Source organism: Lathamus discolor, chromosome 2, assembly GCF_037157495.1.
Source record: "Lathamus discolor isolate bLatDis1 chromosome 2, bLatDis1.hap1, whole genome shotgun sequence".
Classification (NCBI taxonomy): domain Eukaryota; kingdom Metazoa; phylum Chordata; class Aves; order Psittaciformes; family Psittacidae; genus Lathamus; species Lathamus discolor.
Window position 1 is genome coordinate 107,721,421 of NC_088885.1, and position 17,498 is coordinate 107,738,918.

At 36.8% G+C, this 17,498-nt stretch overlaps 1 protein-coding gene across 10 annotated transcripts in view; it reads right to left on the reverse strand.

Moving 5' to 3' along the window:
• Positions 1–17,498, reverse strand: part of PTPRM (protein tyrosine phosphatase receptor type M) — a 470,168-nt gene that overhangs the window by 55,699 nt on the left and 396,971 nt on the right. For all 10 annotated transcript variants that reach the window (XM_065668023.1, XM_065668021.1, XM_065668020.1 and 7 more), the window contains one exon: positions 4,714–4,801. In XM_065668023.1, the coding sequence (XP_065524095.1) occupies positions 4,714–4,801 (88 nt within the window). The remainder of the gene's footprint in view (positions 1–4,713; positions 4,802–17,498) is intronic.

A 17,498-nucleotide genomic window follows, 5' to 3' on the forward strand; every position in this document is an offset into this window, starting at 1 on the left:
AAATTCTAGCTCCAGGTTCTACACAGCTCTTATTTTGTTCTTTTATCGTGTTTATTTCACCCAGCAGCCTTCAAGAATGAGTTTTTCCAAACATGTTGTAATATTTAAAGCAGTTATGTTCATCAGGTCAGCCTTTTCAGCCTTATTCACTTTTCCATGACTAAAAATTTATAGAAATATGACTCTCTATTACATAACCCATGGTTGGTCTGGCTCTACCACGCCGCACATATTCAAATGTTGTGCTATTCTCTGCTTAATTAAGCTATTTATCAGCTTCTTCAGAACAGCTCTTCTTCTGTTCTACTTACAGGCCTGTAATTCTAAAAATCCATCTTACTTAAGAAAGATACTACATTAGGAATTACCTAAGCTCCAGACATGGCTGCTGCTTCTACAGTTTGGAGACCTCATTCATCTTCTGCTGAAGTCAGCAGACTCCAGAAGTTAAGACTCATGGTATGTTTTCATCCACATTTTCATAATTTCCTTCACCACTGCCTTAAAAGCATTCTCACCAGGACAAATCAGGCTCGTAAAAATCTACACTTTTGTAGTTCTTGAAGTACTTAGGGCACAGTCCAGTTGTCTAAGCAGAAGCACCTTCTGCCACTCTATATACCCAAGGATATACTGCCTAGCCTTCAGCTGCCACTATGGAATAACACTGTGTCACATTTGCTGGTCCTGCACAGACTAGTTGTCTGTGTTTAAGCCACTGAATCCCATCTTTGATGACACGCACACTAATGAATTCCATATTGGGCTAAACAAGCTCAAATTTCCCACTAAGGAACATCTTAAAAAAATAACTTCCTGTTATTTCTTTCAGACCGATTTATACGACTGAAAAAGAAGCAGTGCTACCTTCTTTGCACCTTTCCTGTTATTTTTTACTTTCCTTTATGTACTCCATTCTTTCCTTGCAATAACTCTTGCTTTGGATTGGCCAATACTAAGTAGTCATTTCATAACATCTTTGTACCATCGTTTTTTTTGCCTTTTTGCTTTTCAAGTGCATCCTTTCTAGTACTGCATTCTCAGTTAAGTTTCTGGGAATCCTGAGGTACTGGACTGTTCAATACCCATTTATTCGCAGTGGAGCTGGAGTGACTTGTTTTTTATTGCTCTGAAAACTCTAGTTAACTAGTTACTGCATGGCAACACTCCTTAATTTGAAAAAAAAAATCTTCAGTCAACAAAAAGAAATGTTACTGTGTCTCTGCCTGTGCTTATGTCTAGCAGATTTAAACCTAAGAGGTACCCAAGCCATACATTATTCCATCGTGTGTGCTGACTCTTAAATAGCCTCTAGCTTAACTGTGTAGATTTTTCAGAGTATTTTTTTTTCTTTAGACTTCACATACTCTTGACAATTTTTGTAGCTTTTAAATGTTCTCTTTTCCAGCTTATTGTTATTTTGATACCCTTCTATTAGGAGATCAAACTTGCATTGATCACTTAATCTTTCAAAATCATTTAAGTTAGAATCTATTTGACTTTGTAGAAAATGGTAATAGATAATGAATATTATTCTTGCTCCCCTCATGTTACCTACAACGTGTATATGCCAGGCTGCAGACTGTGACCTCTAACAAGCCCCTGGAGTAGCTGGCTGATTAGCATGTCTAGCCAATGACCCTTGCTTGGGACGTGCCTTGCTGATTCTTTGCAAGTCAAGCCTTTTATAAATGTCTCCCCTAAAATCTTTAGCTGCTTTTAAAAGCTGTGATCAATATTTTCTTCTCATTTAGTCAATATTGAGTTGGGTAAAAATAAATACAGAAGCCCTACCATGCCAAAATCACCTCAGGATCTCTCCTGAGGAAAAACCAGTAGATTTTACCAAAATCCATGCATAACCTACACAATTACAGCAGCAACCAAATTTTTCTTAGGTAAAAAAAAGTTTTATTTGGCAGATTCATGTCAGTTTTAGTCCCTAACGAGAAAACACAAAGCTTTTTGTGATCAGGAAAGAAGCAGCATGTTTTCTGTGAGTGACTGGACGGTGATCATGATTTAGCTTTTGATACAGTGGCTCACAAGGTGTACTCACTTTCATACAGTGTGTAGGATGTGATTGTAACCAATTAAATGCACATCACTTGGGCAATGTAAAGCATATTGCCATTTTGACAAGCTCCTGCAATGCTGGCTGCTTGATGCTATTGTTTTAACTCTCTCAGGGAACAATAATGATTATAAGCAATAATATGACAGTAGTATCTTGGGGAAAATTTAAACAAAGAGGATAAATGGATAAAAAACCCCCACCATTAAATACTTAACAGAAAAAAAAAATAATTATAATTATGTACCCATAGTCAATGGCATCTGAACCGATGTATTTTTAGCTCTTTAAACATAACACAAAAGGACAGTTTAGTAAAATGTTTTTCAGCTCAAGCAAATACTTTATACAACTATCTGGGAGAAATTTTAAAGAGTGGACTGCCAAAACTGTACTCGCAGACTCTGAGAATAGTGATCATTTACTCAGCAGAAAACCAGACAAAATAATTAAACAGTTAACTACCCCATTTGCATACATGTGTTTAACAAATGACTAACTGTGGACAGTTTCAGCCTCTCTTTTAAGATACTGCCTTTAACGCTAATGGATCTGAATTTTAACTTGTGTTATCTGTGTTTTCACAGCCACATAAATAGGAAGCATTATTGATAAAAACTCCATCCATTTCTTTCCCCTTGCTAAATACTGAGGACATTAAAGCTAAATTGAGATCTAAATGATCTGAGTTATACTTGCCCTCTCAGAAAGCCTTCAGTATCACTTGCAATTGCCATTGATTTGTGCATCTAATATCTTTTACTTGTTTTCCCTTGGCTACTCATCACTTCATTACCTCAGACATAGAGCACTAATAGTCTTCTGGTTTCTTCTGCCAAAGGGTGTCAGTCTGTAAGGTGATGCCTGACATGACATTAAAGAGGGGACTGACAACACTAAACTTGACTAAAAGAGAAGATCTATTGTCATAGGCTTGGACTGGAAATGAAAATTTCACAAAGGGAGGATAAGCATAAAACTTTTTGGTATTCTTTATGCCTTCAGTGTTTTTACTTAAATTATAAGTCATCTTATGTATTGCTACATTCTCCCAAAATAACAAGTTTGTTACACATTAAAGAGTGTTTGGGGGAAACACAAAAAACCACATCTAGCTAACTTAACTTCTTTTGCATATGCTGTAGCACATCATGATATTCACATTTCCCTAGAGGACTTCATTTCCTTTTTCAGTAAGTAGCACAGTATACACCCAAACCACACAGCAATACCATCAAGTCCATTCAAATTGATGTGGCATAGTAACTCTTGCTTAATTTGCCTCTGCCTCCACAAGCATTTCCTGTGGGTTCTCCTTCCACAGCAAGTTACAGAGCTGTTTTCTCTTTATAGACTGCTGCAGCCCACCTGCACCACAGTGCTATAACAGCTTATTCATACCACGTACTGTAGGTTACTGTCTTAGGAGCTGGTCTCTCTAGATTTGTCACTGCAGAGAGACCACCTGAGGAGGTGATACAGAGACATTCAAGAGGGCTTTTTGAATAGTTTCTCTAGAAGAGCTGCTCCTCTCTCTGTCAGGTCCCTACGGTTCACTGATAAGGAAACCTATATACATCTGTACCTAGACAAGCACCTAGATTAGATGTTGAAGTTAGTCAGTGTAAATATGCACTACATATTCCTACCATAGGACCTCCTAATGTTCAGAGAATCAGCACTATCTGTTCGTCTATGCTCTCCCATGTAGCCAGGGTTATACATGATTTCTAAACTCCAGCTGTATCATTAAATGATCTGTCCCTAAGGGCCATTATTTATTTTCATGCTTCCAAACCTTCTGATGTGCTGTGTCTGGTACTTCTCTGTTTATACCAGCTTCATGGTTATCTGTCTGGCTGGTAGTAGAAACACATCCACTACATATCTTCAACTTAGATTTTGAACAATCAGGGAAGGGATCATCTCCTACAAGGTCACTGGAAGTTACCCTTTAAGTGTAATACCACTTGTGTGTTCTTATCAAAACTGATATATTTTCTGTTCCCATGTTCATGTGCAGCATCTCTTTCCATAACATTTCTGATAATGCAAGGTTATGGGGTTGTTCACCAAAACATGCTATAATCTCCTCAAGTTATTTTGTTATTATAATATCTAATCTTTATCAAGCTTGGCATTTTTAAGTAAAACATACAGATTCTGGGTTTTTTTCTTAGTCTGTCTAGAATTAAGAGGGTAAGTCAGGATAGCTGTCACTGTTATTAAGGAATACTTAAGCAGCAGTATTGTCCACTCCTACAATATCCAGAACCCAATATCAAGATACCAATGCAATCATAGGTACTCCTTCACTAAGCTGCCAGGAGCAATTTAAGAGCTGTTAAGAGTTGAATACTGGTTAAAGGTGTCATTCTCCATTAGCCAAATGTTGATCACAGGAGGCTAGTTGACAAAATGCATTAAATCTGACAGCTTTCTTTAAACAAAATCAAAAATTCGAACAAAACCAACAAAAAGCCAACAATAAAACCAAGCAAAAAACATCTTCCCTCACTCTTCTCTCCTTAATTAGAGAAGATGAATATAAGCCTGATGTGAGCATGAGGCTGGTTGTCATTCTTATCCAGTTCTGAAGGGAAGTTAACACAGTGCACAACTGTAGTGTCAATACTTACATGCAATAATATTTCCGTATCTATTTTTCATTCTGTTCTCATCTTTCTTAGCTGAGTCCCAAGGCGCGGACTGTCCTTCAAAGAAACTCTAAAAAAGGAAAGAAAGTGACATTAAGGATAGTACGCAGCAACATTTACCTTACAGATAAACCAAGGAGAAAGGCAAACAGTACTTGTGGGTATTGCTCTTAAAGTGTCATTTAACTGATTCTTTTATTGAGCAAAAATAAGAGTCTCCTGATTAGGTGGTATTTACGCAAAGCTCCAGATGTTACCTAAAATTTTACACGAGATTCGATGCATAAAAGCAAGAAGAATTATTTGCACGTGAAGTGCTATTAAACCTTTCCAAAGTTGTACACTTGCAACATTAAGGGTTCTTCATCTGTGCTATCCAGATTCTCTGCACAGGTCTCGTACAAACACACAAAGCTGAAGGAGCTTCATCATCAGTGTTGGAGTTGCTCTAGTAGTTGCATGCAGAATTACACACTGTACTAACATGTCTTATTTTTTGACATATTTTAATGTTTTAGTTACTTCTAGTAAGTTTTAGTTACTTCTTGGCAGATGACCTCATGGATCAGAGGTCAGATATAGGCATTTAAAAAGTTTGGATTCAACTCGTATGTATGTATCTTTTTGTTTAAACACAATTTAGGACACCACTAAAATGATTATTTTGTCAGAGAATAAAAATAATGGGATTCTTTTAAGGACATAATGACATATTCACACAACCTCTGTGCTCTTGTTAATAAATATAATGTAAATAAGAAAGTTGAAGGTGCTAAAAAAGTATTTTACATTAAGAAAACACACAGGCTGCCGAAAGGGCAGCAAAGAAGTTATGTGCGTTCTGTGTTCCTAAAGGGCATTTGCACGATTTCTTAACTTACGCGCTGTAAGTCATATAATGTAGATGCATTTTATAATTTTTTATTGGAATAGTAATCTTGTATTAAAAATATTTAATTGCCAAGCAAACCAGTGGAATTCAGGACAATGGCCAGTCTTAAGTCATGTTATGATCTATTCATGGGAATGATAAGGAGATTAAATCAAGAGGGTCATCAAGGTACATGATTTACTTTTCTTGTAACAGCAGCCAAAAAGGGCTAAGTCCCAAACTAAACAGGGAAAACCTCTGGAAGCCTGTACCTCTCACAAGACCTCAACATGTTCTGAGCGATTTAAAATAGATAATGCCCATTAAAGGGACTACTGTTAGTGTCCTCTGCCCTCATACTTTAGATGCACTGTTGTTCAAATCCCAATGATTTCTGTTAGTAAAAAGTGTGAGAGTCAAACCCTTGACCTCTTGCTAAATTCAATGGAACACAAGCATTCATTGTCTGAAATGAGCTTTAATAAGTTCACTAGAATGCTGTTTTTGAACTTATTATATGGAAATTCCTGGAGATACATGGATTATTTCTGAAAAGTTTGTAAATAATAACTGAAGTAAAACAGAAGCCTTGTCAAAAGGCTTCAACTTGCTTGTCCTTCATCTTCCCTATAAAATTCTTAAAGCTTTGCAAGCTGAAATTATTAAAACCTACTAATACAAATAAATTTCTCCTTAATAATGGCATACCATCATTGGGTACAGCTCTGAGAAATGCTGACTGCTGCCAGAATAGAGAAGCGAAACCCTGTAAATCCTAAAATGTTTTACAGCTTTATGGCTGTTTGCAAAAAAGTTGCCAATCGCTACCCAATGGCATCTGAAACAAGCAAGCCCTCCCACTCCAGAGCACTCTCAAGTCGGGCTGGATGGAAAATACTTTTGTAATAAGCCAGACCAAACAGCATAAAGAATCGCTCTCCATGGGCAAAAACCTGTGTTGCAATTTCTTGCAAAGGTCACACTCTCAGACGTCTAACACTGGATGAAAGTTCCAAAAGCAGAAGAAACTAATCATTCATCCAGTCTAAAACTTGACCTGGTATCTTCCTCACGATTTTGCATTTCAGACAGCTAGACAGACTACAAAGAATTCTAGTTTTCTTACAGTCCTTCTGCTTGAGACTAGTTCATAGAACTGACCTGTAAGACACTACCCAGCAAGTGGTCTTGGGTTTAGTTCACTAAGCATTATGTGTGCTTTTACAGAGAAAGAGCCCTGCTGATAAGGTTCCAAGCCTACACCTTGAAATACAGAGGACCCAGATAGACTCCTAAGGAAACTTCGCTTCTCCCTGTCCCACTAATGAACTTCTACAGAATTGTTTTAAATCATTCAATGAAAGTAAATCTCTGGAGACAACTGGGAAAGATTTGTATGGTACTGAATTCAGGTAAGATATACAATAAGCAATGCACTTGTTTGGGCAGCTTGTCTGCATCTCATCTGCTGACATACAGGTTCGATTTCTTCCACCTGTTTGGAACTTTTGAAAACAATGATAAGCTTGATCAGCCTTACAGATAAAATATTTCCTAATAATGCATCTGCAACATAGATAATTCTATAATTTAGAATACATATATATCAAATCTCACACAATAACAAAACCAGGAGACAGATTTATGTTTCCAGCTACTTCACTTTCTTTATTAAAAATGTATTCTAGAAAAAGAATTCCAGATTCTTTTTACTTTGTGTTTTTATCAATAAATTAGTGAATGAAATAAACCCCATCACATAAGGAAAATAAATAGACGTAATTTATGTAGACCCATTGTTCTTTTTAATTCATTTTGGGATACACACAGGTATTTCAGTGAGAAGTGTACAGAAAAGATAACGTGAAGGAAGAGGTATTACAGTGAAAAAGCATAAAAAGAAACAGTTATTGTAAAAGACAGCTGGAGTGTCATTTCCTAAATTCCCGATGTGCTGCCATTACACAAACTGCACAGAACGATAATCCGCAATGAATTATAAGGAGAAATCCCATTTGTCCCAGAAGTAAAGAACAGAGCACCTACCTCATAACAGATGATCTGTCAAGATCTTTCCTTACTTGTGAGAAATATACATTTCATTACAGAAATTTTTTAATCTCTTTCCTGACATATCACTCTCCAGGGAGACTGCTGCACAGCAGCCCACACATTATCTTAGTGGCTATTCATTCTAATTCATCCTTAAAAGTTACTTAAAAATGTGGACTATTAGAAAGATATACGCCTCTGAACAGCTTCATTCCACCAAATGCTTGGCAAGGGCAATGGAGAACCGAAAATGAGTGTAGGACATTCTCAAATAATTTAAAATACGTATTTCTTTAACTCAAATCAGAGAAAACCTTGCCTACCCAGCCTCCACGATCTACTTGAAAAATGAAACACTTTTCAAGCCAGCTGTTGGTACAGCAGACATTTCAGTATGCAATGTCAACTGTCATTCGTTGTTAGAAAATATTTCAATAATCAGGATAAAACAGTTTCTGAAAAAAACACCCCAAACCTCAGAATTATACATAACTGCTGTATATGCAATATGGAACGGGTCAGTGATGCAGCAGTAGGATCATCTGAGTATGAATCACAGAATCATAGAATAGTTAGGGTTGGAAAGGACCTCAAGATCATCTAGTTCCAACCCCCCTGCCATAGGCAGGGACACCTCACACTAAACCATGCCACCCAAGGCCAACCTGGCCTTGAACACTGCCAGGGATGGAGCATTCACAGCTTCCTTGGGTAACCCATTCCAGTGCCTCACCACCCTTACAGTAAAGAACTTCTTCCTTATATCCAATCTAAACTTCCCCTGTTTAATATGAAGCTTTTGCTTGCTTTAAATCAATGCTGCAGTGGTCTCTATTAAAAATTAAATATTTGCTAAGGGCTAATTCACTGTGACCAGAAAATAACTGCAATATCTCAAATGAGAGGGGGAGATAATCATTGCAAATACAGAGTTTTTAAATTATCCCCTTTCCTCATTTAAAATTAATAAACCCAGAAAATATTGAAAGGGACCTATATAAAAGTACAATCTGAAGAGGCTGGAATGCACAGATCTTCAGGATACAATTTGCAGGTCTGTTGATTGTAATTTTTAGCAACACTTTCCATCCTAGATTTTCCTGCTTCCAATTAAGGACAGTAAAGATAATGCATCTTTCTAAGTACTTTAAGATCCACAAATGTAGTGTTGAGTGGAATTACTGTTTTTATTATTAAGCAGCAACTTTTTCAGAAAAATACTTCACAGTTGCTAGGTGACAACAGCGTAGTTTCCTAGGATGTTATTTACAAAATGCCAGCTCTTACAAGGGAAAAAAAGAGAAGTTAAGGACATCATAAACCTACTTTGCCTACTTAATAAGGAAGAATATTATTCACAGATACAAGGAAATATTTCACTGTATAACCATCTTACATTTGATCTGTGTATTTGCTTTCAAATGTATGACTCTATGATACCTGATTTTCCTGCTTGACCCTAGTTTCTCCACTGATAACATCAATTTCTCCATGCTATTTCTAGATAACCAGATTAAGACGCACTTTAGCAAAATGAGTAATTTGACCTATTCAGTTATGAATGCCTCTGAGGGGTTTTTTTAAGCTACATGCAGAGAGTTACGCACATTGTCTACCTTAGGCCAGACCAGACAACTAATGGTGGTCCTAATGGAAGTCCTTGTCTAAACTTAGGGAAGAAACTTATATTTCTACCATAGGTCCTGAGTTGCAGCTAAAATAGATACCTAAAATGCCCTGAATTAGATAGCGAAGAATCATCACTGTTTTACCTAAATATATCACCCTTTACTATTGCTATGTCTGCTTTATATGTGGAGATCGCAAACAGAAGAAAATGCATCCATTAAACTCTGAGTTAAATCCTAGTGTCACATTAGACTTGTATTTGTATTTACAAACCCTAGTAAACACACATTTTATTTTAAGCAAGTCCATAAACGTTTGGAGGACAAGGACCTTCAGGCTCACTTAATGAACAGTGCAAGATTTATGATTATAGAAAATTTGTCAGTTCATTGGTTGTTCAGTATTCAGAATCTGCAGAATATCAGGCATGTGAGGATGTTCTTGTTACTTAACAACATCTGTTTTTTAAATAGAAAACTGATATAATCTTATTCAGTTTGTTGAGGAATTAAGAAGGAAGAGTCATTGACAGTTATATTAAAGAAATCTGCAGAGAAGTCCAAGCTATGAAACAACACTGTTAATCTTCTAGTCACTTTGAGGAAAGATTTTGTCATTGAAAATGTATCACCTGCAAGTAATAGATCACCCCAAGTGCTTCAGAGCAGTGGTGAATGATTTCACTGATGGCAACCCAGCCTACGCAAGTAGCCCTTCATACTTCAATCACTGCTTTGGTCACTGAAAGCATTTGTGGATGACAGCGTGCCACTAGGGAATATATTCACCATCAGCTTTTTCTTTTCTGTCAGCTTCAATCACAGAGAATTATGTCCAGTTTTCAAATAATGGAATTTAAAAAAACATTTTACTATGCCTGCCCTTGAAAACTGTCTGTTGCAAGAGCCAATGTGAAAATCTATCTAATCAATGTAAACTGCCTTCAGCAGTTATAAAGCACTTACCAGTGTGTTATTGTAACCTAGGTCTGAACATGGAAGGAAAAAAACCAATAAAGACTTGCAAATAGTATATACTGATGTTATCACCCAAACCCCCTAGTTCTGCTTGGAATTTTCTCACAAAAATAGGCTTAAAGCTATTAAGCTTAAACTATATTAAACTTAATTTAAACTTAAACTATTAAACTTAATAGCTATTAAGCTTAAAAGCTTAAACTCTTAAAGCAGTTACAGTTCGACATACAGCAGCTCTCTAATATTGTTCCTGCTGCTCCTTTTTGTGCTTATGCCTCCTTTAATGATGCAGAAAACCCCACCAAAACATCTATTCAAGAAGGCTTGCATAGCCAGAGGCAGGAAACAGAGTTTTTTCTTTCTCAGGTGCATTTAGGTTAGTCTACATTACACATGAGAAGAAAAGTAGGAAAGCAAAGGTCCTCCTGGTCTTTTGAGACACTAAACATCATAGTCAGTGCCTACATTAAATGCTGAAATGGAACGGGAACCACTACCTCCTCCACTGACTAACTGCCACATGACTTGCCATTTGGAATTCAAAAAAAAGGGCTAAAACCACATGGTAAGACAAAATCTGGGACTAATACTGTCATTGGATTGGTGTGCTCATTTTTTTCAGCAGCAAGATGCTTTCAATTAGTGTATTTTCTAACACATTTGTATTTTTAAAGTCACAGACTTTGGTATTTCCTAGACACTCAGCCAGACTAGTCAAGCTATTGCTGCATAATGAAAATATATTAAAAGGACTGGACTGCTTTGGTGTGGTATCTTTAATGACATAAATACTTGTAGCAGTTAGCATGAGATAGCTCTAGTTGACCACAGGGTTAGCAGATGCCTATGAAATTTAGTTAACGCTACAGGATAACAGAGTAGCTCAGGTATAAGAATAGAGAAACGACTTGCCAGACACTGTGAAAGTTGTGAAGATGTTGCATGCCTTCAGAAATAGCAGATCATGAGTGGCAGCTATGGTGAAACCTAGTTTTCAGGTGCCAAGTGCATGTGCACAACATAACTGAGAATTAGGTATTCCTTTCTACCCAGCCCTACATCTGACAGTGGCCAGGGCCTCTCAGGGAGAGGACCCAGAGGACAGGGGAGGATGTTCCCTGAGAGACACTGTAGGAAATACACAGCACGGCTGGAACCAGCATGCAGACCCAGCCAACTTCACTCCTGGACCATGTCCTCTCTCCTGTGGAATAGGAAAGCATTGCAATTTATAAAATTGCATATATCTGTGATTGAAATATTTTGGTAGGTGAGTACATTTAGTCTCAAATGACCAATTGTCATTTGGTCTTAAACCATGACAATACCACAAAAGAGTGTCATGGAGTATTTCTAAGATAACTAACAAAGAATCACTTTCCATATATGCCAACCTGTTCATGCCATCTGTTAATGGCATTTATTATCTTGGTACCTAAAACTGCCATACCTGAAGGTCACTTGTAAGATTCAACAGCAGGAATAGAAATCATTGTGGATTCTGCAGAATGGTCTAAAAATTTGATAGATAACCTAGTTTCTACAGCCTTTCAGAGCCATTTCCATTTTACCCACTTAAGTTTTAAAAACTCCATTACTTTAATTTCTTTAAGATTCTTTAAGTCTTCTGTATAAGGAAAGATTTTAGAAATATGGTGAAATGTGAATTAGTAAGAGGACTGCAATAGAACATACAATTAAAATTCTAATTTAGAAACTTATTCCCTGGCATGCTAGACAGCAATAACTTAACCTCATTAATCTTCCTGATTTATCTCCAGCAGAAAAATATAGTACATTGATGGGATTTTATGATCCTTTTTTTATAGACAGAACCCTCTGGGTACAATATGCACACTTGCACTATAACTAATGTGCAGGATACGTTATTTTTAACTTGTGTGTAAAAAAAATTATCATTGGTCTCATGCAGTGCTTATTTCCTATTATGAAAATAGATTTTCTGCTTTTGGAGGATTTAAACAAATAGTTTTCATGGACAGCATGTGGGATTTTCATATCTCCCTATTCCTTTCCCACTTTTATCTCAGTATGTAATTAAAAAGTTTTGTCCTCAACTATTACACCTTGTGCATTTTCAAGAAGGCAGTGAATTTAAGCAACACACAACTATAATGTTTGTAAACATAAAGTGAATACGCATAGGCTACAGTGAATATAAACTACTTCTGTGTGTTGACAGGAAACCTCTTCTAAGGAAATACAGAAAGACACTGATCATCACACAGCCACTATCCATACTTTTGTAAACAAAATTATCCACTTCATTATTTAGTAACTCTGTTATCTCCTTGCTTCCTAACTATGTTGTTCCAAAGGATCCAATTATATGTGTTAATTGCATTGTTAAACACTACATGAGTAAAGGATGGTGCAGAGTTGTTTATTTCTTAATGAGAATTCCTACTAATAAAGACAAAGGTATTTCTTTTCTACAAGGGTGGTGAAGTGCTGGAATAGGTTGTCCAGACAAGCTGTGGCTGCCCTGTCCCTGTCAGTGTTCAAGGTCAGGTGGGATGGGGCTCTGAGCAATCTGGTCTAGTGGAAGGTGTCCATGGCAGGGAGGTTGGAACTGGACGATCGTTAAGGTCTCTTCCGATCCAAATTATTCTGTGATTCCATGATTCTATGATATTCTCTATGGATACAGATATTCTATGCATAGATATTCTACGCTCTAAAGGAGCAGGAATCAAGGTTGCGTACAATGCACTGAATGTGTGCATTTAGGATAAATTCCAAATTCACTCTTTTATACCATCTTTAGAAGGCTAACATGTATATACCTCAAATGATTTAGACAGAAGGAAAATATTCAGCCTGATAACTATGACATGGTTTGAATGTCATAGGCCAAAAAAGAGAGATAAGAATTGGACTGAAGGCAGAAACATCAACTCTGAGCTAATGCTGGTATCCAAGATACTGTTACAACCCTGGCAGTGTTCAAGGCCAGGCTGGAAAGAGCCTTGGGCAACATGGTTTAGGGTGAGGCATCCCTGCCCATGGCAGTGGTGTTGGAACTAGATTATCTTAAGGTCCTTTTCAACCCAAACCATTTTATGATTCTACGATTACAACCATCTTAACTGTGTGTCCTAACTATGACTTAATACAGGGAAGTTAACGTTATTATTATTATTATTATTATTATTACAAGTAGCCACAATGATAGACCTCTAGAAGTTCCAGACTGAGCAAACTGTAATATTGCTGATGTCTCTTCTTGGATTTTGTGTCCAATTTTTAATTAATAGACTCTTTTTCAAGTGCCTTTCTAACAAACAGAAGATTACTTCCACAATACTACTTAGAACTCAGAAGTACATCACTCCTAGACTTTCTCTGTTGAACTCAGAATATTAGCAGGCAGATGGATTCTACAAGGTGTTTTTAGTTACTTCAGAGCTTCCAGAATATTATTGGGGATTTTTTTGTGCACTTTAAATTTTAATTCAAAAAAATAACAGAAAACTTTTATTCTTCTGAGTCTGGCCCATTTTTCCTCCTAAATGTAAGCACTATGATATTTGATTTACTTTACAAATAATAAAAGCTTACCCCAGGGAATGGTTTGAATGAGCTAATGAAATGTTATTAAAGCAGAGCATAATGATACAATGTGCTATGGAAAAAGTAGGCAGGAACTACAGAATTTTTCCTATAGCAAGGAGAAGAGTTTACCATTGGTTTAAAATGTAACAAAAAAGGGAAAGAAAGAAAAAAAAAGAGAAATTGAAAAAATACAGAGAGAAAAAGAGAGAAGGGAGAAGATGACACTTTTTTTTTTTTTTTAAACATCAGAGGAAAAACAATGGTGTGCATTTTACTGAAGTAATAAGCTTTGTGTTGTAGTCATTAAAATATTCTGTTCACTCTTGTTTTATGTAGTGGTCAATGACAGCTATTCCACTCATTGCTTACATATACTAGGTAATGCACAAACTAAGGCTTAAGGATTCTAAGACAATGAAGTGGGAAATACTTTCCATAGAAAAATACTTTCTTTCCATGACTTGATTGACACTATAGGCTGGGATACTACTTTTTGAACAACTATATTATTTGAAGAGGTACTATTTATTTAATACTCATGCACTTTTTTTATCTGCTTGCTGAAGATTATTTCTATGAAAGTGATCAACATTGCACTGGTTGACACACACACACTCATAAGGAAGGTGAATTCTGACACATTTATAACTAATCTAGTAATAGTTTTGCCTGATTTTATCCGAATAAATTACTGTAATTGAGACAGGGCACCGAGCTCAGAATTCATAAGAACTGCCTGACTCCAAATTATCAGCTGACCTAAGCATAGAAAACCTGATAACATCTTCAAAGAACCTGTAAAAATTACCTATTTCTGGATGTAGAATCACACAGCTTGAAAAAACCTTGAATGTAATAAAGTTTACTGACGCAACAGAAAACAGCATGTGGAGAAATGAGACAAAGCAAACAAATGTTGAATCTGAGAAGTGAACAAAACCCCTCCTATCTTCATCCAAGCTGCAATGTACACACAGCTGATCTAACCTTTCAGGAGCGAAAAAGCACCTCTCAGATTTTGCTCACTAAATAAGCCTCAAGGGTTTTCATGAGTGTATCTAGGCCACTCTAGTTAATACAGTTCAGATAGAAGATAAGAAAGAAACAAAGCTCACATAATAAGATTTTAATTCTGCTACAGGACAACATTGACATTATATTAAACTGCGAGATAAAAGCCAGAGCACATTGGCGTGCACAGACGGAACGCAAATATTTTGCACAGTGTTGTTTTTCCCAGTGGATAAGGTAGTACTTTTCAAGGGAAGCAAGAGCAGTAGGGTAGCCTAAAATAGATAAGGGTCTACACGCAGTGCCCTTTCAAAGAAAGGATAGCACTTCATTCTGCTGGTTCATTACATTTTTTGATCTTCACAGGAAACTTTGGTGCCTCGATGTCTGCTTTGCTTGTTTGCAAATACACTATTTGCTAGCATATATAAAGACAATTATTCATTCTTCTTGGCTTGACTTTTAGTCCAGGATTTTCCTTGTTCTAAAGAAAAAGATCTCCTTCTATCTAAAGCTTCGTGTCTACTAACTCCTTTTCTTGGCTGGCATCCAGTCCCCAGGCCTATCATCTGCTACACTGTTCTGCTCAGGGGAAAGCAGTAATGGGTCACCACAGAGCTGCTGAGTGCTTCCACAGCAATGGGAGCTCCTGCTACTTCACTATTTAGAACTCCTGGCTCTGGCTTTTCAAAGTTATGCTTCCTTTTCCCAGACATACCTCTGCAGGCTCTCACTCTATAATTGCTTCCTGCCAATCATCTTCCCTTTGGACAACTACACACTTACTGGAAAAGAGTGGGCGGGTAAAATCTTTGAAAGAATATGTTGTTGGTCCTAGACAATCCTACAGCTCTCTGGGAAACTACTGAAAGAATAATACAAAGTATTTAAGAGCACATAGAGACAATCAGCGTCAAAATAGCAGTGATAGTAATGGGATTGACAATGATGACAAGTATTGCTGTCAGTTGTTACCTAATCATTTTTAGCAGGCTCATTGTATACTTACAGACAGCAGTGCTTCAATACAGCCCCAAGACTATTTGTTAGACCAAAGAGCATCTGGTTACGTGCACTAACAAAGAGCAGCAGCTCATGAACCTCAGTTGTCCTATTTTGATGTCTGAAATGTATACTCAGCACTTTCTGATTCCAAGAGAGGTAACCCTGCAGCAACTGATCAACCAGGCTTAAAACTAGACTTAAAACTATCTTATTCAAACATATAATACATGGGATCACAGGCTACGCAAATGATCCAGACTCAGCTAATGAATGAAGTGGAGTGGAAGTACTCTAGATTAAGAATAAGGGAGGGGCAAGAGGGGTTCCTGTCTCTAAACACTGTCACTTGAGGCCCAATTCCGTGTTATTAATTTAACATCAGATGTACAGTGCTAGTATTTTGTCAATGGGAAAGTACAAACGCAACATACACAACAGACTATGGCATATACCCACAGAAGCTTATCAATGGACATTTGGATTATCCTGCTCTGTTTCTATGTAATCAGCTAGTATATCCCTGATGTCTGGGAAAGAAACTTTCAAAAAGGTTTGAGAAGTCTTTTAAACTTCTACTGACCTTATGCAATACAGTGGAGATCTCTGAATGCCTCAGTGCAAATGTCTCTTCCTTCTGATTTATCACTCACAGGGCATACATTCAGGGAATATATTGTGCAAGTGAAATAAATATTGGACTAACTAACAGAAAATATCAGTCTCCAGCAATAACGATGGAGATGACAATTTGAGTGCCATCAGCTATTTACTAGGCAGATGTACAACAAGGATGCTTTTTCTACTCGAGTTTGGTAGTGCCTTACACTACAGCACAGTTTAGCAAAATAATAAAACTGGATGCAATACAGAAAACGGACCTTGTCAAAAAAAAAAAAAAAAGGAAGAAAAGTGCTATTTTTTGACAGGACAGTCTTTTTACAAAGGACAATACAGTGATGACATGAAAGTTAGTTGTTTACGGAGTAAGGGAGCTAACCAAAAAGTTACAAGGCCCATGTAACACAAATAGATTATGAAATAAGAAACTTAACAAACAAACAAAGGGTTAGTCAGAGAAAAAATAGCACAAAATACCATTTACATTCAGAGCTTTAAGGATAGAAAAGGAGTAATCATGGTTCTGCAGTTAGATCACACCCATGTCATTATTCTGTGGGTTTTTTCCTGATGTGCAGGACCCTTGTGAACATGTCACCTAGCTACTCCTTTGTTCGGATTCTGATCTTCCTGAGTATCAAAACAATTCTTCAGTAATGAAGACTGAGGTTTAACGACTTGATGTATAATTTTGTTTTTTTGCAATCTGCTTCTTCATTTTCTCTTTTGAATAAACTGAGCAAAATACAGCAATTTATCAGCTCTCCGTGGACATTTCAAGATTTATATACATTGCAGCTCTACATTTTTATTCTACTTTTCCTTTCACTAGAACACTGCACTCAAGCTAGATTAATTGAGGCAAGCCAACATTATAAAAGCTCTGTTGAATAGCAGCAGATGCCTTTATTCTCTGCATCCCTCCATAAAACAAAACTTTAAAAAAATTGTGGCTCTATATAAATATTTCCCTTACAAGACAATACAAAGATTCCAGGCATCTGTCTCTCATTAAACCAATTACTAGT